We start from the raw sequence: 23481 nt of genomic DNA, 5'->3' as shown, positions 1-23481 counted from the left end.
GTTTGGAGGAATGTATTCACGCTGCAGTATAGGGCTTCGTTTCTAGCATTTGGGAGGGGCGTTCTCTCTCAAATCTGGGTGTCTTTACATTTTATTCTCCAGTATTTACTCTCACGCTTCTCGATTAGAGCAGATTTGATCAATTCTTCTTCCCCGTGAACGTACCTTACAGCCATGCCCCTGCTGACCTGGACTGTTGCACTCTGACCCCTAGCTCTCAGCGTGCTCATTCCCCAGCCCTTGTTATTCCCCCTTCCTCTCTCCTTCCCCCTCACCCCCCCCCGCCCACCTTCTAGAACTATCCATTGGGAGACGTTTGTGGATCAGACAGGAGTACAGCGAAGGTGCTTACCCCTGCGTGAGGTGGTGTGTGCATTGTGCCGCTGCCAGGCTGGGCTCTCTAATCCCCAAGCAGGAGAGATGCGGCCACCCTCTCGGACACTGAACTGTGCTGCCTGGCGGGTGCGATGCTGAGCCTCGCGCTCCGGGGTAAAGCCATTCCTAGCTGAGCAGTATCGACAAAGCCATTGCCTCATATCACCTTGTGATTTATTTTTTTTTTTAAATAAAGAACAAATTTGGATTTTTGATTTACAAATTATGAGTTTATCCCTCACCGGACACACCAAAGACCAGTAAAGCTTATAGCTTTTCCATCTGTTTATAAAGCAATACTGTATTATAAAGAATCGATATTTTTATCACATGCTTGATTGTTTTTGGTTTTTTTTAAGATGTGCACTCTAAACATATCAAACTTAATTTCTTCCTATGAACTTAAGCTGTCTGCGCACAAAAAAACATTGTGGAGAAGGAAATGACAGGGCCCATACTATCAAAATAACTTTAACTGATGCATGAAGCAGTAACACTTCCTAGCACTGGGATTATTGTGACTGTTCACAAGAGGGACGTACCAGAAAGGTGTTTGCGAAGCGGAAGCGTGTGTTGAGCAGAGCACGGGCTGACTTTCAGCTGCTGTGGAGGGTATTTGTGATGGGGAGCTGGTGGTTCAGAGCAGTGATGTAAGGAAGAGGTTTGTACACCAGTAACCATGGGATGGACAGGAGCTGGGGTTTCCGCAGCAGTGCTACTGGTGTTTGGGTAAAACAGGGCTAAGGTGTGGTGAATGGGAGAAACTGTGGTTCCTTGTGACTTGTACGGCTATCTTTGGGAGACCTGCGGCATACAGCTCCCCTTGAAATGTACTTCTGGTGTGAAAAAGGGTATGGGAAAAGAAAAAAACCTGGATCCTGGGACCAGACCAGACTGAGTCAGGGAGGAGGGAAAGGCAAAGGCCTAGCACAGACAGGAGGGATGGTGGGATGGAATCTCCATCTCTTGGTAACAGACATCCCTCCTCTGGGGGAGAAAGAGATGGTAGGCGTGGAAACGGACTGTATGGAGTAGTTCCTTACAAAGATAGCTGAAGTGATGAAGCAAATCTGAGTCTGTATCTAATGAGAATGCTTTTTTGTTGTTGTTAAAATGAGACTATCATCTATGCTTACCTAAGAGGCAATTATGTGAATTTCATGTCTGAGGTATAACTTATGCAGGAATAGTTCTGTAAATACATTTAAATGAATTGTAAAGATATTTAATAAATATAGTATTTATACTAAAATGTGTTTTTTAAAGTTGAGTGTAAACCTTCTGTTTGTTACTGCAGCGATGTCAGCGTGGCGTTCTGGCCTGCATGGTGTTCCCAGGCCCGTGTCTGGATGAAGCAGCAGGGAGAGGGAGCAGAAGCAGAACACCCCTCTCTGACGTGCACTTTCAGACATGTTGGGGTTTGTAACGTACTCCTCCCACAACCTGGGCACTTGTAACTTCACAACAGCAGCTTCCTTTGCCTGAAGCTGTAACAGAGTTAGAATTCTCCAGTGAGGGTGTTCTAGAGAGCTGAACTTCCAGAGCAATGCAGGTAGGGAATGCTTGATACATCTCAATTGCGTCAATCAAGTTTATGCTGCATTTTGACAGCAGCCAACAGTTGTAGAAGGACCCGTGGTTAACATCAACAGTGAGTACACATTTAACTGGCACTGACAGAGCAGGAACTGATAACATACTCCTTACTGAGGCAAGTTTTGTCCTTTTCATGTATCTCTCTTGCAAAAAAAAAAAACAAACCACAGTCCTCCTTTGCACAGGATCTCTGGGATTCCTGCTTTCCTGGCTGCCACAATAGGTGTGAACTGTAGTTTAACACAAGCCCAGACTACAAATAGTTTCCACAGGCTCCAACTTGCTAAAGAACTGCAGTTAACCTCCTTCTAAAACTAGAAACAGATACAATTACCACACCAAACATACTTCTATCTTCCAAGACAATCCCCCACAGTTCATCTTGGATTCAAAGGCTTTGTGTTACTAGAGAACCTGGGAGCTCTGCATGTTGCCAAAATCCTCCTCGGTGTCACTAGCTGTTGCCAGACTCTGGAAGGTGTGACTGATGGCACCCTTCTCCATACAAGAAACTGCTCCAAAAAACAAGGACTGAAACTGGAAAATACAAGATTGAGAGAAGCAAGGAACAGCATGCAGTACAGAATCTGGGGGTTAATAATTTCTGGAGCTTTTGCTGCTGCAAAATATTTATCAGCCCACAGTGTTTCCTAGGAAAAGACTCAGGCCATCCACAAGGATTTACGTAACATTTGGAGAGGTGGTTTGTCAGCTGGGCCGGTTCTGCTGAAATGCTGGGTAGGGAGCAGCCCCCAGGGTAGACACAGCATTGAGCTCAGCCCCAGCTTGGCTCTTCTGCTCCAAGTACGACCAGGAGCCACCTTACCTGCTGATAACGGGACGCTGCTGCCTCTTCTTCCAGCATCGCATGGTCCTCTGCCTCCACCGTGGCTGTGCCTTCCATGCCTGTCCGGCCTCTCTTGGTGACTCTGGGAATACTTTGAGTATCTCGCTTGGCCAAAGGACTGGCAGGTTTCACTGATTCTGTGTTTGGTGGCTTTTTGGCAGCAACTGCTGCTGCATCGCTGTCTTTACCCAGGGAGGTCTTTTCAGATTTACCTGTACGTGTCTTTGAGCTGGATAGGAAACAGCAGGTCAGGTTAGTAACAGGCTGTTCCATGGGTTTCTTCAAATGTCTCTATGTCTCTCTCTCCTGTTAATGAAAAGCAGCATGGCTTTACATTCTCAACAAGCATCTTGCCCTCCTACTGCAGCAGAACCCCATGGAGAGGCAGGAAAGCAGATGCTAGTACTGAGTGTTCTCTCTTGCACCAAGTCACATCTCTGCATGATGCCAAGATGCTCCTGAACCTCTCTGGGTCACGGCGTGCCTAGGAGCAGACTCCAGGCTCTGTACAATGCCTGCCAATCCCCCACAAGAACAAGCAGATCCCTTCCTTTCCATCTTAAATCCAACATGGCTGGAAAACCTTAAACTGCAATTTTCCATCCTTTCCATCACTGTTACTCCCTCACCCCCCCCCAAAGCCACTGTTACCTTTCCTGCCGCTGTGGAGAGCAGGGAGGCTGCTGGGAAGCTGTCTCCTTTTCGATGTCAGACAAGGTAGCCAAAATAAAGTTGGCTTCCAGCACCATATCTTCAACGCTGAAAGCGACCGGTCTAAACACACACATTCAGAGCCTTAAAGCACATCCACAGTTACCCCCACTGTGGGAAGAACCACAGCTCATGGCATTCTGTACACAGAGATTAAAAAGAGCCTCCTCTGAAGAGGTGAAAATCTAATCTATTGGCGGCTGAAGAATGAGAAGGCTTCTGGTTACAGACTGAAATGCACCAACGAGCAAATGCTACACACTACTCATCCAGTTATAAATATGTACCTGCTAAAATTTTATTCCAAACAGAAAAATGTAGTTTTTTCTTTAGAGTGCCAAATGAAACCATTACATGCATCACATTGAGCACCTGAAGTGCCCGGGTAACAGAGGTGCCCATTAGCGTGGTTAGCTCAGTGCTGGTGTTAAACTATTTACGCATAACAACAAACTACTTAACTCTGTATTGCAGACCAGAAATGCAGCTTTTGGTACAAAATGAAAATCTTTTCTACTGTTCCAGTTAAATATTCACTGACTAAGCTGCAGGCAAAGCCTGACTGTAGAGTCATAACCACATTAGATCTAGATGGGTGAGTTCCAAAACCTACCTTCCCGATACATCAAAATGGATGGAGACAGGAGCACTGGTAGCATCTGAAAATGCCAGTAGTCCCTGAAAAGAAGGGGTGGGTGGTTAAGCGCCATTTAGAACCCAGAAAATCAGTATCAGAATGTAGATGTATCCCAGCAGGTGTTTATGGGCAAAGAGAGGGTAAAAATCTACTGTTTCTACAACCCGTTTCTTGCTGTCCCTGTGTGGGGCTTTGCCAAGGAAGCTCCTGCATGTGGAACTTCCGTGGCTTTCTCTAGTACAGTTATGTGTGCCCTAAGGCTTCTGGGAAGGACCCTGTGGTGTCCTAAAGATCCTGGCTAGTCCTCAACCAGCCAGCTGTAATACTGCTACCGGTCAGAGGGCCTGGCTGGATGTTTCCTGGGCCTGGGCAAGTCATGCAAATTAATGGGAAATGGTTTATTTTCAAGAGAAATTCTTGCTTTACCCTTAGTTCTTTTAAGCAAAAGGTCACTTCAGAATCCACTCCAACTTGAAAGTAGTCAAATTCATCTGGATTTAGTTGTATTTCAGTAAGCATTGTCTTAGAAAAATCTGTTCAAAGTAACAAAGTCAAGGACTCAAATGACTGAAGTTTGAACTCCACAAAGCTATCGATTGTAACCATAAGGTTTTGACATCAGCATGGTCTGAAGAAATATTGGTGGTTTTATCGTGACAGTAATAAATATTTATTTATATACATTTATTTCATAATTACCTAAAATAAAATATTCAATTTATTTACAGTATATTTTGTAGATTTAAGTGGCTTTTAACAGAAGTAATTTTACATTCCACTCTATGATCTAACCTGATACCTACTGTCGTTCTTGTGAGTCTGCAAGGCATTCATCACAAACAGTATCACCAGCTGCTTAGATGGGAACATGAAAATGCTGCATGGCTTTAACAGATTAATCATAATTGCCAAGAACCATCAAAGGACAATGAAGGTGGACTTAGGTTCTTTGTTTTAAATTAAGCCTCTTTTCCTGATACGTAAGTGGTAACAGGAAATTGGCTCTTCAGTTTCAGGTATTCAGTCCTCGCTTGTTATCGTTAGATTAGTCCACAGTTGTCATTAGGAGTGAGAAAAGAAAGAAAAAGAGGGTGTTCCCATGAGGCACTATACTCTCTGGAGCCTTCAGAAAAAGGCTTAGCCAGCACCCACCTATCCCATTTTCTTCCAAAACCAGGCTGCTGACAAAGTACTACAGACCGTTCCAAGTCTTCTGTTCCTCTGCCCAAAAGGCTGGTTTTTTTCCCCTTTCAGCCTCAACAAGGCCCCACTGCGTGTTCAAACACAGGCTGCAAAGTTCCTTACAAATGCAGAAGTACACACTTGTTAACACACCTGCCAGCTCCTGGAGGCAGAGCCCACCACACGCACGCAAATGGCAATGAGTCTAGGCAGGAGGTGTCATTTCTTTCTCTGGAAATTCCCCTTGAATGTGGGAAGCCCACGCGTGGCCAGGTGCTGTGTTCAAAGGCCAGGCTGGTTTCAGCACACACAGAACATTTGCTGCAGGGGGTATATTGCATCACATGCTACACAGCAAGAACAATGCTTGGAATTCCTCCTTTTTCTCCTTGACTGTTTGGCTTTCACTCCCTCACTAGATTTTTACCTACTATTTTTTTCCCTTCCTTTCTTACAATAACCCTTGTATGCTGCTACACTAACAGCATTTGTTATTCAAAATGGAATCTTTTTAGTGTCTCTTTATTGTTTGTAATTTCTTCCCTGCTTCACTCCATGCCCACCACTTAATCCTTGCTCGCCGCTGCTTTAGCCTGTCCTCAGCACAATCCCCACCCCTATGCTCTAGGCAGTCATCTTTTTCTAGGTCATTATCCTCAGCTTTGGTCATAAGCAAGTATGAAAAGCATCCCTTTATTATATGATATACAAGAACCTATACTTCCAAACCACAATTATATCTTTAAAATTAGTTTGAGTCACACCCCAAGAATCTGGATCGTTCTCCATCTCAGATGGGGATCTGAGAACGGCAGCGTGCAGGATAACAGTGTCAGGCCAGCTAACACGCTGTATTGCCCTCCTACTAAAATATACTCCGTAATGATATCAATTCTATAATTATGGCATTCAGATTTAAATAGTTCTTTTTAAAACATAAAATTATCTCCTTTCTCCTCTCCGTTGCCATGCTGCTGCTCTTGCAGCTCAGTAATTAGCTCTGTTCAAGCCTGCAGCAAATGGCATAATGTACTTCAATTGGCTGCTCCATCTGGTATCTGCCGCTGATACCATGACAATGTTCTTAAAATCATACTTTATTAAATATAAATACTTTATTAAAATATATTAAAACCAGAGGGTGGCAGCATGACTTAAAGCCTTTCTCTGTATGTTCCCTCTGTTAAAATTCAGCCTATAAACTCATTCCCTGTTCAGGGTGCAATAGGTATTGCTCCTTTAGTTCCCCTGTTTCCATGTCCCAGCATTGTTTCCTATTCTGAATTTCCTTACCAGTGTCTTCCTCAGTGTAACTCTTGAAACAAACTTTCATTGGAGTCACTGACAATGTTACTTCTTCTTGACTGGTTGGAAAGTGAATCATTATATCAGCCAGCAGCCTATAAAGTTTAATTCAACATTAAAATAACTTTACCTGCCACAAATTACTAGCTAGCATTTGTTACTCACGCTGGAAATTAAAGTTGCTACTTGGCAATATTGTTTGAAAAGCTGCCTTTGAATCATGCACCCTTTAAAGCATGCTGCACCTTCTGAATCGATTTCTATAGCAGGAGGTACATGAGAAATCTAAAAATACAACTAGTAATTACTGAAGGAAATTCAATTCTATATAATGCCTGTGTATGCTGCCAAATCAGCCCTATGAACAAAATATATGTATTGCTGCCACCTTTCTATATGCACATATATCACAGCAAATCTCAGCATCCCACACTCCTCATTCCAAAGCTTGCCATTCTAAAAGTTGCATAGTCTTTTTCTAAACACGAGACATAATATCAATACAGAGATCCCTTTATGCACCTTTAATGGTTGATTATTGTGACAAGAGCCCCTGCGTACAGGAAATATTTTTTAATAGAAACACTGTCAGGAAAAAGTAACAGCCTGACTGTTCTTTGCCTTCGCTTGCACTGACAAGCCAAATCTTGGGTGCCTCCAGGAGCTGTTTTCCAAGCAGAACTTTACCTTATTGCATTAAAAGATTTGTGCTTTTAGCACTTTTGCCTATAAAGTGAAAGCACTGCTCTATCGGTCCTCGGTGGAAGCTGCTCAGAGGTGTGACTTGGAGTTACACACTGCACGCTGCTCAGGGCCAGGCTGGTTGGGATTAATGGCAGAGTGACCCGAGCTTCTGAAGCTGGAATATGAAAAATTAAGCACTAGGAGATGGGAATGTGGAATCTGCCATTTTTGACTGTGCCCCAATCAGATTTTGGCTACGAGAGCTGTATTGCCTCCAGCATGATTTTCTTGTTTGTTTATTTTCCAGAAAAAATACTTCTGTATTCCTTACCTGGAGTGGACTTTAAGTATGTTTGGACACATGTGCTTCGCAAAAACAGCCTGCAAGGGATCACATTCTTGAAACATCAGATTGTACGTTTTCACAACACCTAAGCAGGAAAGATATGAACAAAAATCAGTACTGGTAATTTTAAAATGGGTTTTTTTTTCAGTATTAATTGTTGTTTTACAAAATCTCAATAAAGTAACCAATCATCTCTAGCTAAGTGGAAATAACTCACCCAGAGAGAGAAAACTGAATTAACCTGCCATCTAAGCCTTCCTTCATCCTATTAATTAAGTCCCCCCAGCATCTGAGATTTTTAAGAATCTTCAGGGAGTAAGTGAACGAGTGCAACAAATGCAAGAGGGAAAAAGGGCTTCGATATTTAACTGGTGTAATACTATAAATGTTGGTGGAATACCAGAGGTGAACCCTACAGATCTCTACGTATTCCAAGATAAACAAGAGCTACGAGAGCTTAACTGACTTGAGACCTAATTCAATATATTATCTCTCTATTAATAACACAAGCTAGACTTTTAGTAATATAAATCGTTGCCTATTACAGAGCACAGCTCAGCAAGTGATGCAGCAGATGATGGGTCTTTATGAGTTTTGCAAAGTCTAATGCTGATGAATGTCTATGGTGCTCTGCCAGACTGGGGATGTCAGATCTGTGACCGTGCTGAAGAGCTGTAAGTATTGCAAGCAGAAAAACCCAGCAAATCCTCTAGTTCAAACACCTGCCGACACAGGAATTCCCTCCCTTTCCATAATGTTTTTTTCAGGATTTACTCCAGCCTAATTCTAAATGTTGCAAGCAGAAGGCTGACAATTAATATACAGCATGTGTTAACTACTGAACTGAACGTTTGTCTGACAAAGGCCATAACAACTTCATTTTAACAAGGTGATGCATGTGATAAATACAAATTATGTGAAGAGGCTGAAAGTGTTTGGTGCAACATTCAGTCAGTAACATTCAGTTAATAATTACAGTAAATATTGTGTTGCCCTGCTGTTTAACTCTGCTTGTAAAGTCACTTTGGGGGTAACCTACCGTGTTTGCAGAGGAGCTGGAAAGTTATATGGTGATCATTAATATTTGTATAAATGCTGCATTTCTCAACATTCCTTTCCAGCCCATTTACACCTCTAAATACAGGAAGAACTGACTGTGAACAAAAATAAGCGCAGAGGTTACTCAACAAGCAACTTTGCAGCCTCATCTCCCTAGTTTTCTACAGTTAATCTCAAACTCCTGCTTTTATGGCTTCCCCAGACTGCTTTGTAAGCAGACCCCGATACTGATCCTCAACATCCTCACCCACTATTCCAAACAGGTTTGTTTGCTCAACTACTGGTCAGAGTTCTCCTGCCTCATACTGGTTTTGAAGGCTACTGGAGGAACACTGCAGAGGCAGAAACGTGGTGTTCCTTCACTGGAGATTAAGCCTGTGTGGACTTTGGGAACCGCAGGAGACAGACCTTCAAAGCATAGTTAAATACTAGTGCTCTCTTCTGCAGAACAGCTCAGCTGCACATCCACATGCCTACATAAGCCTCCCCCTGTATTCCATTTGGAAACTGGGCTAATTTGGTGCCTAAAAAGTTGTGCATAGCAGCTCAATAACATGTACCTTAATTACCAATTTACATGGAAGGGATAACAGTTTCTCCTTCTGACACGGTTGTGACACAGTGGTCCAGCAGTAATGTTGAAAAAACATGGATGAGAAGAAGACACAGGCATATGCCGACCTTGAAGGATTCACTGATCTTAAGGCAAGCTGAAAACATAAGTAAAATAATTTATTAACTCAAAACTATTTCATATCAAACCTTAAAAAAAAAAAAGCATCTTGGCATCTTGGCTTCACTACCATACCTAAGCCACAAAAACCTTTACATGTGTGCATCACAAAATAGATACAGCTGCATTATGCATACAAAAGTGTACAAACTTACCACCTTTTGGTATTACTGGCCAGAAGCCATTGGTATAACACAGGAATACAAAGGAACCCAATCTGTGGACATTTAAGTGGCTCTGAAGTGCGAGTTACCAGAACACTCAAAGCTCAGCTTGTGTTTGAGGCATTTGAAGGGCTGGAATTCATTCTACAACAATCTCCTGTACACCCATCAACGTGATACATACAAATGAGCAAAGACACTATTAGCACCTCAAAAATCCTTCAGGTACAAAAAGAAATTATCTCCACTCCTGATCCTCCAGCTTTCCAGTAAGTTAAGAAGAGCTGATCGCTTTTAACTAAGAAACCTCTAGAGAGAACCTTAATTCTGCTGGAAATGGCGTTTGATTAATCAGAGGTGTATTAATGGATGCATTCTTCCTGTTGAGTCACACTGGTACAAAAACATGTTGTTTAGAGGCAGCTTCTGATGTGGTACAAAACATAAACCTTTTGACCCATGACAACAGAAATAAAACCCTTGGTATTAATCCGGATGTCCTGGACAGGCTTCAGCTTGGGTAACAAAAAATGGAAGAATACCAGAGGCAGAAGAGGAATGAATTTCCCATGAGGTAATCTGCATAATTACAATTACAGAAAACATGGCATTTGTCCATATTGAAAATGGAGGAAGCTGAAAGAGAACGTAACGCAGACTGAAGGGTACCTGCAGGAAAACAGCACATAAATACTATGCTTCCAAGAAATACTTTAAAATGACAATAAATCAAATTCACTTACACCTTTTTCTATGGGGTCAAACCAAAATTCATCATTAATCCGTGCTATGGCATGTATTGCTCTTCCAAACACTAGCAGGAAAGGAAAACAGTACAATATGCATTCAAAGTTAAAACCTAAAAAGTCATGCAGCAGTGGATCTCAAAATGTGCTTCTGCCCACCCTGGCACTGGCAGAGCTGCATTTTACACAAGAAGCTGCACTTGAGAGGCACAGCTGGGTCTGTGGAAACAGAACGGTGTGCACAGGGAGGTACCCAGCTAAGTAATGGCTTCTTGACCTCCAAGTCCCACAAGCCTAGTCTCTCTACTCTCTAATCCAAACAACTTTCAGAGTTTGCATCTTGCTGAACATAAATGCCTTTGTCCTTCTGAAGATGAGGCAGCTCCACAGCTCTGCCCTATGGCAGTGGTGCTGGCCACTGGTCCCAGCACTTTGTGTCCCACTTTGTGCTGTCTGATGGGCCCATGGAGAAGCCCAGCAAGGGCACTGCTAGAGATCCCCAAGCACCAGCAGGCCAGTCACACATGCCCATGGCTGCCAGCCCTGTGAACTGAACCACCCCAAGGCAGCCCCATTGAGGGCATCTGTTTCTCCCACACACACCCCTCAGTGCCAGGCTTGCTGCCTTCCCAGGGCTCACAGGTACCTCTGAGGTGAGCCCCCACAATGACACACTTCATGGCCTGCCTCCGGCTGCGGAACCTTCCCGACCTCCGCGCCCCGCCTCACACGCCCTTCACCTCACCCGACAGCCGCAGAAAGAGCGGGAAACGCCTCCCGCAGGTCAGGGGAGGGGGTTTAGCGCCTGTCGGAGACCCGGATGTAGCCACGGGGCGGTGCCTGCGGAGAAACGCGTTTCGGGTTAGCTTGGCCCTACGGAGGAGCCGTAGCGGGTGGTTGGCGCCGGCCTGGCTTCCGGGAGGGGCCGCAGCGGCGGGTGTGAGGGAGCGCGGCGGCGAGCAGGATGGTGAGCGGCGGGGGCGCCCGGCCCCCCACACCCCTGGGGGCTTCTCCCCGGCGGGGCTCGCCCTGCCGCTCCGGAGGGCTCTAGGTTCGCTTCCTCCGGCCGCGGCCAGCCGAGCCTGGGTCAGCGGCGCGGCGGGCGGACGGGCGGGCCCCGCCGGTGGCGGCGGAGCGGCCGCGCCGAACGTGCGCTCAGGGGCCGGTTTTCTGTCCGGCGGCGGCCTGAGACCCGCCTCACGTCCGGCCGGGGGAGGTTGGAGCGGGTGGGGAGCGCTGAGAGGAGGTGAAGCCCCGCCGGTGGCGGGGAGGCCGCGCTGAGGGGCCGCCCCGGCGGGAGCGCTGCCGGGGCTGCGCGCAGGAGCCGGTGCTCGGTTTGGTTTTGTTTTTAACGCTTCTTTCATAACACCAACAATTCATTAATTATAATTTGCCTATTCATTTGGCCGTGTTTTCTTTTCTGTTGCTTTCTTTTGTTTAACATTGATCATGTTTCACCCTGTTTTTCATCCCCCCCTGTCTGCAATCAACTCCTTCATTCCAATAAGGCTGGGCACAGAGTAAGTTTACTCCTCTTGGCTGTCGCTAACACCGGTGGTAAGGGCTTGTTAATGTTTCTAGACGATACGAATGGCAGGCGGTACACGCGAGCTTAGGGGCTGCCGTTGAAACCACGCTCAAGAGTGCCCCTCAGTTCCCTGCAGCAGCCAGGTGCTGTAACGGTCTTCGCCGCTATTTGATGTCACGGGTACCTGCGATTATTAAACGCACTTAAGTGCTTTTAATTTGTGTTGCATCACTGCAGCTTGCCAAGCTTTTCTCTAATTAGTGGGAGCTCAGGTGTGATTTGGGGGGAAAAAGATGGGGCCTGCCAGTTTGTCGGCAAAGGAAACAGCCTTTGCTGACTTCAGTGGTGTTCTGGCTTTTAAGTGGCAGTGTGATTTTATTAAAGGTTAAAGAAATAACATGTGTTACATGGTTAAGTCCCTTAAGCATCAGTAAGAGAATACCTCTAGTGCCACTTTCATAATCAAAGGAATTTTATTAATCAGAGTGACTTGTTATCAATTTTTTTACTTGTATTCAAGTATCCTCATCTCCAGAGTGATGCCAGCGAGGATATTTTTCACTGGGTGTGCTTGAAACACCATCAAAAATGTGTTTCTGCTTTACTCTCCTGGGTAGTTTTAAATTGGTGGCTCGTTAGTTAAAACCCTCTCGTATTGTTTTATCAATACTTTGAACCATCTGTTCTCCAGAGATGCATGGCTTTGATGACAGCACTGAGGCATTCTTAATCTATAAAGAAATCCAACCCCAAACCAAACAAAAACCTGACCCAAGTTCCTTCAGCCATTTTTGATGAACTTTAGCAGAAAGATAGCTGCTTGGCTTAAAAATTTAAGAAGGAAATATTAAAAAACAGAGGATTTATTAGCATAATTACTACTGCTTTTATAGATATATATATATATTTGGGTTATGTCTCTTATGGGCACATTTGATGGGTGTAATTTTAGGTACTGTCTTGCTAACAGACTGTTAGTCTTGGAAGATAAACCATCTCTTAGTTTAGAAATGTTTATCAAGTTAACAGGGATGTCTCTCTAGATCCAGTGTGCTCCCAGTGTTAGTGGCCTAACACCCACCCCATGCTTTCTAGAGCTTCTCACGCCCTTTTTGCGTAATTAATTTATTGCTGTGTTGCTCGCCTTAATTATTTCTTTATTCACAGATTTAAAGCCTGTGATATTAAACTATGGTCTGTCTTCATCTGAATCCTTGATTTTGAAGCCCCTGTTAAATTTATAATCTCCTTCCATCTATTGCACTGAAACCATGAGTACGTAGAACTGGTAATGGAACTGCTGTGCGCAGTAGCCCAGCTTACCTTCTCTGCAGAGCCCTGTTTGTTGGGTTTGGTTTGTTTTTAACCCTGTTGTTCAGCAGTTCCTGCCATACAGACTCTGAACAAGCTTCCTGTTCTGGTCAGCTATTAACTCCTGGTGCAAATTTGCTGCTTCTTTTTTTTTTCTTTTTTATAATGAGGAAGTAAACTACAAAAGGAACTTGGATGGTGGGTTGAGGAGGCGGCCACAGCTTGAGAGCATGTGCTAGAGGTGTCCTTTCTTAAAGAGAAAAAAAAGTCAGGATAGTTTATGATAGTTCCCAAATCTGTGTAAAATCAACCAGTAACACATTTCTCTTAATACCTTGCAGCAGCTTTCAGTAACAAAATAATCTGTGGAGTGCTGCGTTTGTAAGGCTCCCCTCTGATAATGTTCTGTGTTAGTAAGGACCCTTGTTTTCCCTCAAAATAGCAATATTCCATCACCATTTCATTCTTATTTTGGTAGCATTTTATATCAAAATGAAAGTTATGGAACTGAAGAAGAGGTTGTGATGCTTTCTGTGTCCTAGAGATTCTTGTCTTAGTAAGTATCTGTAACAGTCTTTCTTTTCCTGTCGTGACACCCGTTAAGTTGGTGTTAGTATTAGGAGATCTTCACATTCCGCATCGATGCAACAGCCTCCCAGCCAAATTCAAAAAACTGCTGGTTCCAGGAAAGATCCAACACATCCTCTGCACAGGAAACCTCTGCACCAAGGACACGTATGACTACCTCAAGACTCTGGCTGGGGATGTTCATGTTGTCAGAGGGGACTTCGATGAGGTAGTGTCTTCTCTCTCAAATGACCTTTTTTTTGACACAAAGGCAACATTTGGGTTCTTTGTAATTAAAAGTGGGCAAACTGAGGTTATGTAGCAGTAAGAGCATGGGAAAAGCAAACTGGGCAAAAGTGTTGGGGTTGCAGTCACTAAGGTGAATCACACAGTAAGTTCTCATCTGTATTGAGGATGAATAAAAGCAATTTGTGTAGTTAGTTGTGGGTGGGATTCCAGCAGCTGGGACTTGCTGCTGTCAGGTCTTAGAAGTTCCTTTCATCCTACCACATAAAAGCAGTTGTGTAGCTCTGTTTGAGGTGGTAAGGCTGATTACGCTGAATACTTCCATAAGCTTCCCCCCTGGAGATGTTTAAATATAAATCTGTACATCTATCTAATCTGTGGGTTATTTTCATTTTTAGAACCTGAATTATCCTGAACAAAAAGTTGTAACTGTTGGACAGTTCAAAATTGGGCTGATTCATGGCCACCAGGTTATTCCTTGGGGTGATATGGCCAGCCTGGCTCTGCTACAAAGGCAGTTTGATGTGGACATCCTAATTTCAGGACATACACACAAATTTGAGGCATTCGAACATGAAAACAAGTTCTATATCAACCCAGGATCAGCTACAGGAGCTTATCATGCCTTAGAGAAGTAAGTGAAGTATGGCAAATACTGGGGGTGAGGTGTGTGTGTGTGTGTGTGTTTTGGTGGCTCAACTGCTACCAAAGGTAGCTTCAGGTCTGATCTGCTACTAAATTCATACCTGTTGCTCTTAAGATTAATGAGTAGTGAAACACTGCTGAGGCAATTATATACATGCAATTAATACAATTTTTTCCCCCCTCTTTTTCCAGCAACATCATTCCTTCATTTGTGCTAATGGATATCCAGGCTTCTACAGTAGTTACATATGTCTATCAACTAATTGGAGATGATGTGAAAGTAGAAAGAATTGAGTACAAAAAATCTTAAAAGTGTTTTTGCTTGTCTGTTATTTCTACCATCTCATTCTGAACTGCAAGAAGTTATGACAATACTTGATTGCTAGTTTACAGTACTACACTTACTCGCTAACAGCTTAACAATGTAGCTTACTGGTAATAACTTTAAAACAACATTGTGTTTGCTTTTCTCTGTATGAGTTGATTTGTAAAATACTCCATTAAAGTAACTGTTTAAATACTGTTCCTTTATGTTGTAATAAACTCCACTTCGTAGAAAAACTAAGGTTTATGAACTGTTGTTGGAAAAGAGGCACTGGGTGTAGTTGCTCTTAAAACCAGCTGATGCTGTGGTTTGGTGTCTTGTACAGGGCTTGAATGGAAAGATGGAGGGCTCAGGGGCTGTCTGTGTTTGCTGCAGCATCCAGTTAGTATTTAATTTTCTCAACATTCCCAATTAAGTTAAAAGAATAAAATGGATTGCTAGATTCTGAAGATACAATTAACTCATAACTTACTGTAGTAATCTCATTTTCTTTTCAAAGCAGTTTCAAATACCACTGTGCTTTAATGAGGGATGGTCTCATTAAATCTAAACTGTGGAGAGAGGCTTTCCTTTATTTGTGGCTTCTGTCTGACACTACATTTACATGCACTTTGCTCTTCATACAGGGGCTTTAAGTAATGAAATTCTGTGCTTGTACTACTACTGAAGACTCTCTTCCTCGTGACTGCAGGGAACTGAATGTACTTTAACAGCTCCCATTTCTCATAGCTGCTAACTTTCCAATAAAAACTGAGTTTTATCTTTTGCCTGTTTCCTTTGCAGACAGAGGCTGTTGCATTATGACTTGTTCCAGTGCAGAATCTGTGTAAAGAGGTGTGCAGGCTTGAGATAACAGGGCGTTTAAGGGATCACCTAGAAGCCTTCTGTATCGTAATTGTCAAAATAACATACTAAAAATAAGCCTGCTTTACCTCAGAAAACAACCAAGCATTTCAGGCTGGTATCAGAACCTCTACCTAACTGCTGTTTCATTCAGTGAAGCAGATGCCTTACAAAGCTTTCAGTTACAACAAGCTTGGAAAGAAAACCTTGGCACAGGGATGACATAAGGACTGAGTGCAACATCAATTTACCAACTTCATCATTAAAAATGGTTTATTTAATAATGCAAGGCCAAAATTGAGACATAAATCTGTTTATTTGCACTCACTGTAGCTAAAATTATTTTGTCTACACAGTATGTATTTTACATGAAGTATATCACACTTAAAAAAGCTTATTGCAATTATAAAAGGTCATGTTTATGTCAATGGAATATTAAAGTGATCCTCAGCAGAGAGTAGTAGTAATAGTTCCTAAAAGAAAATATATCAAAGTGCTCAATATGAACATTGCTGTTGACAAGAAACAGGAAATCCTGCTGTTAATCTAAGGTGTTTGAACAGGGACATAGTATGGAGAAACAGCAGGCTAGAACAACTGTTGGGGGGGGAAATAAGTGTGGGAAGGTGGGGATAGCTTTTGATAAAGGGCATTGAGGTCTTAGTTTAAAGTTCACCTGAGCAGAATGAGCCTTCTCAATGTGTGGCCCTTGTCTTGCCAATAGAGGGAGAGGAAAAGGGTAAATCAGGACCTTATAGAGGACAGTTCTGGTACTGAGGTCTCCCCATGTCCATTCAGATACACCTGGAAGGTAAAAATATTAATAGGTTTTAGGAAAACAGGACAGAATCTATAAACATAAGGCTTAGCATGGCACAGATTTGGTTCAAGTGAAATTAATTATTTGATTTAATAAAGGGATATTTTATTATCTCTATCTTACTAAGATAAAATTGGCTAACCAGTATTTTTGCTAGAAGTTGAAAGTCTTGATTTAGAAAACAATAGAGAAAATACTGCCTGAGGTACAAAGTTGATTTGTTTTACCTTCAGAAGATCAGATGAGGGTATGTCTACCAGAGTAGGATTTCTGCATTTCTCTTGATATTCTTGAATTAGGGCTGTTGCATCATCAATGCTGCAGGGGGCAAAAGTTTAATCAACTTTGTCAACAAGTTCTCTAAAAGGCCAAGAATTTAGCCTATACACACCAAAGTATAACCTCACATTTTTGAAGCCAGGTCCCATCATTTCCCTGTAGAGGAAAGCAAGCCATGACAAGTCTAGCATTTAAACTCCTGTCTGTTAATGAAACCAACAGATACTGAAATTCAAGCAGTTACTGGTTTCTGTCCCATTCCAACTGCACTGGATACACAGTAATGTGCAGTGCTCAATATTTGGGGTCTGAAATGAAAGTTCATCCCTGTGCACAATGAACCCAAGTGCTGGGAGTCATTGGCAGATCATTGAGAGCTGCCCTGCTGTGGATTCAGTGGCAGGAAAGACACTTTGCTTGAAGTGGAACATAAGAGTAATTTCTAACTTTGGAAAAACCTAAAAACTCAGAAGCAAAAGCACTAATTCCTAAGGCTTGAGTACAGGCAGTTCAGTTATTTTTTATCATGCTGAAGCTGTGATTACATGACATCACTCAGGTGAACTCACCTGAAGGGATGTGAAAGCAATTCAAAGATAAAGGGGTTTCTTTTTCAGTCAGGTTACTTCTGCTGTTTTAAAATCTATTTGATCTGCTTGCTAGTCCAGGCTCAAGAGGCTGTCACTTGAGTGAGACTAAAACTCTTTCCCAAGTACGCAGAGTAGTGAGGTCAGATTTTTACTTTATTTCCTTAATGCAGCAATACTTCAAGAATTTTTGGAGATTAAGTACTAGAAAAATCTCCCTGACTTAAATAAATGAAAATAAAATAGCGATTCAATTTCTGTGGTTGGTGTCAGTTGTGCATCCCATTAACTTACCAGTTCTTCTTGGCAAAATAATCCACCAGTTCTTTCAGTCTGTGAGTATTCATCAGCTGTTGCTTCAATGCTGGAAAATACTTAGTTTTCAAGACTTTTTCATACAGCTTCTCATTTATGATACTGTCCAAAACCAAACATCTGATCTGTAAATATTAGTAGTGAAAGAATATTAATACCTGAAGCATAAGGATCTTTATTTTTTAATTAAAAGAGCTCAGAGTTTACTTCCTGTACTCCTGTAGATCAGGATTTATTTTTAAAACTTTTTGTTTTAGTGCTGTGAAATGGCAGGTTTTGAAAACTAATCTGATTCAGACAGAGGAATGAGTTAAGAAATTTGCCCTTGGGCAAGGCAAGAGAGCAAGCAATTTCCTAAGACCTTTGGCCATTTTTCTTAAAATACTTAGAAAAAAAAAAGTCCTGTTGCAAACAGTTCTGTCCTACAGACAGGGGCAGCCTGTAACACAGCACTGTGTGTTTTCACAAGTTTTTCAGTTGCACAGCATTAACAAAAATCCTTGTACATGCTGCTGTATTTTAGAAGTGTGCATTACGTCAACTAATACTCGGGAAGAGAGAAAAAAGATGTTCTGTGTACACTTATGTGTCAAAAAAGCCTCTTAAAGGCAAGTGAAGTAAAATTTTATTTACCTGAGAAGCAAATGCCACTACTTCTCCAGTGTTCATGTGCTCATCAATTTGTTGCAGCACAATTTCTGTGTTACATGTCGATAAGAAACCCTGGCAAAAATAAGTTAGAAAATATTCATATTCTCTAAGTGGTTAAATTAGAAACTTTCCTTTCAGTGCAAGCATTTGACTCACTCAGAAACAATTAACATTTTCAAATTCTAGGTACAAACCAGGATCTGTGCAGTTGGATTACCGAGTAGTACTTGGTGCTTTTAACTCTCAAAGGGTATTTTGTTGTAGCTGATTTTCCTTTTTTTACTAATTGCCAACAGACAAAGTGTCTTATACAAATGCTGTAATTTGGGAAAATATTTATGAGTTTAATTTAAATACTCAGACTTCTGGTCATTAAAGAGCCAGTTTGCTCATGGGATATGGGAATAGCCTAGAATGTTTCATATGGGAGAAAGAAAAGAGAAGAGAGAGGAAACTGTCAAGACACACATCAGAACTCATGATGTACTTCAAACATCTTTCTAACATGAGCTTTACCAAAGTAGGATTCATTACTTTCCTTACAACCTGCTCTGAAACTAGCCCACTGGTAGCTCCTCAGCAATTGTATATGTTAACGTCAACCTCGCACTTCTCTGGCAGGAATATGGCCTGGGTTTTGTAGGGTTTTTTTCATGGGTTTTATGAGTGAGATCCCATGACATACCCTCAAATCCAGAAAAGGCAAAAAATCATATGACAAAATTGCTGAGGATGACTTGAAGCTAGCTGGTTGTGCTTTAAAATAAAACCCCCAAAATCACAATACAACAAAACAAGAGGCAGTAGTCCTGTGATCCCTTTTGGAAGGACAAATTCAGATCAATAGCCTTTGTGGGTGGGAAATGCCAAGCAGCTGTTAGCAGTGACATTTTTAAATAAGTTGGTATTGTAAGTTACATTTTTTAATCCTTAAAGACATTTCCCTGGCACAGAACAGACAAGTTGTGATTTACCTGAATTTGCTTCTCTCGCTTCTCAGACTGAGGAATCAGCAACAGGCACCCCAGAGCAAAAGCCGGAAGGTCCAACTGTGCATATTGTTTAGCTATTCCGATGACATCCAAGTCAGCCAGAACAGGACACCTTCAGAAGAAGGTGAGGAGTGAAGTTTGTATAACTTGGTGTCTTAGTACTGTCAAAGTGCATTGAGATTTTCAAGCCAGATAGAACAAGGAATTATTACCTAACCTCATTTTCAGAAACGACCAAGCTAGGAGAGCTGAAGTTTCAGGGAATACAAATGCATTACCATTTTCTAGCTTGAAAAAAAAACCCCACCCAACTCCAGTTTCTCTTTCTAAACACTCAAGACCTTATTTTGAGGCAAAAGGTTCTTCCTCATGCCTCAGGTTCCCCAGTTGTCAGAGCTCCTTTGCATGTTGCAGGGCAAGTTGTTGGACGAGAAGCTACGAACAGGTATTTCCCCACTCAAACCAATACAAATCTGGGATGTACTGTCTACTTACTTGAGCAGAATCACAAAACACTCACGACATTCCTCTATTTGTTTAGGACTTGGTGGACATGAAGCTAAGAAATAAAGAAAAACATGATAAAGTAAATATATTATCAAGTTACTACATATACAAGCATGATAACTAGTACCAATCCTACCTGTGAGAAATGGTGACTGAACTACACTTCTCCAAGCACGACTGAAGTTGGGAATCTGTTGACACAAAGTTTTAAAAGTAGTAGTGAAATACAGTTGGAACTAAGTGTACTTGTAAATACAGACACAGACATCCTGACCCACTGTAGGTGAAAAGAGACTGTAATTTTACTTTTCATCCTGGATGAATTATTCCCTAACATTGCTTTCCTCATCTCATAGTCTAAGACTCAGCAATATGATTCTGTCCAAGTTTACTAAATCCCCCAAGTGAGTGTTTACTGAAGGACCCACAGTATGTGATTTCAGTGATTAATAATGACACACATCTGCATACTGCATAAAAACATGTTATAAAATTAGTAATTCAAAAATAATCCTTCTATGCATAACACTTTATGGCATAGTTGGCTGCCATTCACACACACAAATAGGTGCTGAACTCCTGTTAAAGCAAAATATTAGGAGTCACAGGCTGTGTGCTTACCTCCCATAATGAATGAATCCCAGTAATTGCTATCAAAACTCTTCTTAGATATTGAATCTGAAACAAAAAAAAAAATCATTATAAAATGCTACAATGTTTTTGGATATTTGGTGATAATCTGCAGAACTGCATTACACTTGTCTTGTCCACACTCTCTCAAGGTGCCTCTGTTCCTTCAGGAGGAGTAACTGATGCATATGGAAATGTGATTTAGAGTTTAGGAAATTACATTATCACAAGCAGTAGTGGCATATGTTGTCTCAGTAAATACCCAAGATTTCCAGTAGTCTTACTACAACCAGTGCTGAAGAGTTTATGATTTTACCTGCTTTGCTATTAGTATCTAAATGTCATTAGATTGAAAGTAGCTTCACTACAGCCTTTCAGGTAATTGTAGGTGCTGATAAGGTCTCCTCTCCTGGTACAACCACATTACCAGGTACATCTGTTGCCTTAGCCTGTAGCAACGTTACCTCTTAAGTTTTATGTAATTATTCTTCTGAATGACAAAAGCCAGGATTACTATCAGAATAAATACATTTTAGGGGTCATATTTGCATGTGTGTCCATGTACACATGGCTGTATATCCATCTATGCATGTTTTGGGCATATGTGTACAATAATAATGATAATAACTACTGCTGTTATTATTTCAACTTATCATAGGATTTACTCTTGCCACCTGAAAGGCTTTGTGCTTCGAAGAAAATAAAACTTGAACAATTTAAGATAAGTTTTCAAGCAGTACTGCTAAAACCACCAAACATTCCTCAAATCTGCATCAGTATCTAAGAGCCTAAAGTAACCACATCAATTATCAATAATTGTTCACAGCAAGTTTACAGTATTTGGATCTATCCCATTATTTACCAATCAGAGGATAAAAAAAAGCCTTTTTCACACCTGGCTGCAAAACTTTGTGCTTAAAATTCCTTACCATGTTGAAACCCAGGAGTTTCTGTAGTAGGCCATTCCACAGCTGGGAATCATATACTTTGTATTCCAGGCTAAGCTCTGTCACCAGTCTAACAGCCTGAAGGAGAACAAGGACATTCTGTTCATGATCTTCAAACTTTTACTGCTTGCCAGCATAATTTTACTTTTTTATAGAATTACCAGGACCATTTTTAACTCCTGAAAGGCCACAACCGAGCCACTTTCAAAGTTACTTTACACACAAGGAAGATTAAAAAGAAACCACAACACTATTCCCTCCAAACCAGGTATAACATGGTATCAGTCCTCTGACTGTAGGAAGCTAAAGCTTTTCTGTTCTGTCATTTTCATGTGTATGTTTCAACTAAAGAACAGATTGCTTCCACTTTGTGGCTATAAATCAGAAGCACTGCTGTTGAAACCTTAACAGACTAATTTATTTTTGTTGTCATATACTACTGTCTACATGGAAATCTCATTCACCTGCCCTTGTTGTCAGTGTTAGCTGTTCACAAAACATATCTTGTAACACAAAGTAATCGTCAAAGTTAAATTCCTAAGCAGAGTATAACTTAAAACCTATCCCTGGCATATTAGATAAGTAACAGCTGTTCTGTTGATAGTGAATTCATACTAAAGTATGAGGTATGAGTCCAAGTAGCTTCAAATAAAAATGAAAAAAAAAATTGAAAAGAAAAAAAGGAAAAAAAGGGAAAAAAAAGCTTCTGCATCAAAGATCTTGGTTCCCAGGTACACAAAGGTAGACAAGTACTTGGGAAAAATGATGGGATGGGCAGCAGTCAGCACACCAAGAGGTTGTTTGGAAGCTTTTTTGGTCCTTCTAAAAAAGGAGAGTCTTTGGGATAAATGTATATTTTCTGGTATTTCAAAATATAAGTATGAGTATCATTATCATGAGTAATGTATGAGTAGGACAGAGTACATCACAGCGACTTCTGCTTAGAAATGCATGACAAAGAAAAAAGTGTACATTACACACACTGTGTGAAAAAAAACCCCAGAAAAATTACAAAGGATTTAAAAATCATACCGTGGGTTCATGGCTGTGATTCTTCCACAGCCCTTTAATCATTCCTTCCTTGGGACTCTTGTGAAATGATTCATATGTATATGGAATATTCAAGATTTCAAACTCTGACAGATAAATGCAGCATTTCAGAAAATACCTGCAAAAAAATTCCCCCCAAAACTATGAGTTAATGATATTTACAGTGACTATTATATTATTATTCACATAATTAAGCTAAAGGATAATATCAGAAAAGTGGCCTTCTGTTGCTTTTTTTTTTTAATAAAAAAAAGGAAAGAATAATGTAGACTGTATTTGTACTTATGAAGATCTTAGTGAAGTAAAAACTTTTCTGGTGATTGCTTAGGGAAGCCTCATTCGCCTGAACAACAGGCAATTACTCTAGGTCTTATAACTAAAATTTCATTCATGCACAGATTAAATAGATTACAATTAATAGATTTTAAAAACTCAATAAACAGATTATTACAAAACAACTCCATTTTTTTTTCCTTCCCCAAATGGCTGTTAAAGACCAACAAAACATCATAATTAAGGAACACCTTAAGGAAAATTCATCTTACTTTACTTTCTCAATGGGTTTCTTGAAGAGCGATTCCACAGTCTTAGTATCTGCCAAGTAGAGCAGGCACTTGAGCGCTCTGCTCCTGTGAGCAAAGGTCAACTGAGTGACACCAATTGGCTGAGGAAAAAAAAACAGTGAAAATCTCAACAAGTGGCTGAACAACTAGAAAGAGGGTTCTATGTGTCTTGTATGATCCTTTCTAAGATTTTTGGACTCATTTAGGGGAAGTATGTTAAGTAACAGACTGATTTGCATTCAACTTTTACACTAACCAGTCAAACAACCTGTCAACTTCAAAGAACACTG

At 41.3% G+C, this 23481-nt stretch overlaps 3 protein-coding genes across 3 annotated transcripts in view; 1 reads left to right on the top strand and 2 right to left on the bottom strand.

Annotated features, from left to right (window-relative positions):
• Positions 1–2376: 2376 nt before the first annotated feature.
• Positions 2377–11065, bottom strand: RAD9B (RAD9 checkpoint clamp component B; the record flags this gene model as incomplete). The annotated part of the gene is made up of 11 exons (XM_084272049.1): positions 2377–2565; positions 2798–3047; positions 3470–3592; positions 4143–4207; positions 4593–4699; positions 6642–6748; positions 7669–7768; positions 8723–8837; positions 9303–9452; positions 10383–10453; positions 11032–11065. 11 exons carry the CDS (start codon positions 11063–11065, stop codon positions 2377–2379), a joined length of 1311 nt encoding a protein of 436 aa, XP_084128175.1.
• A 247-nt stretch (positions 11066–11312) lies between these two features.
• On the top strand, positions 11313–15207 carry VPS29 (VPS29 retromer complex component). The gene is made up of 4 exons (XM_084272017.1): positions 11313–11352; positions 13829–14020; positions 14436–14671; positions 14875–15207. Exons 1-4 carry the CDS (start codon positions 11350–11352, stop codon positions 14990–14992), a joined length of 549 nt encoding a protein of 182 aa, XP_084128143.1. The 5' UTR covers positions 11313–11349; the 3' UTR covers positions 14993–15207.
• Positions 15208–16594: 1387 nt separating this feature from the next.
• Positions 16595–23481, bottom strand: part of KNTC1 (kinetochore associated 1) — a gene marked incomplete at both ends in the record, with an annotated part of 37064 nt that continues 30177 nt past the window's right edge. Inside the window, 11 exons of the mRNA XM_084272243.1 lie at positions 16595–16654; positions 16898–16988; positions 17831–17976; positions 18485–18574; positions 19477–19606; positions 19990–20053; positions 20138–20192; positions 20623–20679; positions 21561–21656; positions 22611–22746; positions 23174–23292. Of these exons, the coding sequence (XP_084128369.1) occupies positions 16595–16654; positions 16898–16988; positions 17831–17976; positions 18485–18574; positions 19477–19606; positions 19990–20053; positions 20138–20192; positions 20623–20679; positions 21561–21656; positions 22611–22746; positions 23174–23292 (1044 nt within the window). The remainder of the gene's footprint in view (positions 16655–16897; positions 16989–17830; positions 17977–18484; positions 18575–19476; positions 19607–19989; positions 20054–20137; positions 20193–20622; positions 20680–21560; positions 21657–22610; positions 22747–23173; positions 23293–23481) is intronic.

Source organism: Gallinula chloropus (assembly GCF_964237585.1).
Source record: "Gallinula chloropus genome assembly, chromosome: 17".
Taxonomy (NCBI): Eukaryota; Metazoa; Chordata; class Aves; order Gruiformes; family Rallidae; genus Gallinula; species Gallinula chloropus.
Note: the sequence above shows the minus strand (reverse complement) of the source record. Positions and strands in the feature narration are given on the sequence as shown.

Excerpts from the sequence above, each read along its gene's own strand:
- VPS29 (XM_084272017.1), top strand. Across the intron at positions 14,021-14,435 it reads TCAGAGGGGACTTCGATGAG|AACCTGAATTATCCTGAACA; the intron begins GTAGTGTCTTCT and ends TTTCATTTTTAG. Across the intron at positions 14,672-14,874 it reads GCTTATCATGCCTTAGAGAA|CAACATCATTCCTTCATTTG; the intron begins GTAAGTGAAGTA and ends CTCTTTTTCCAG.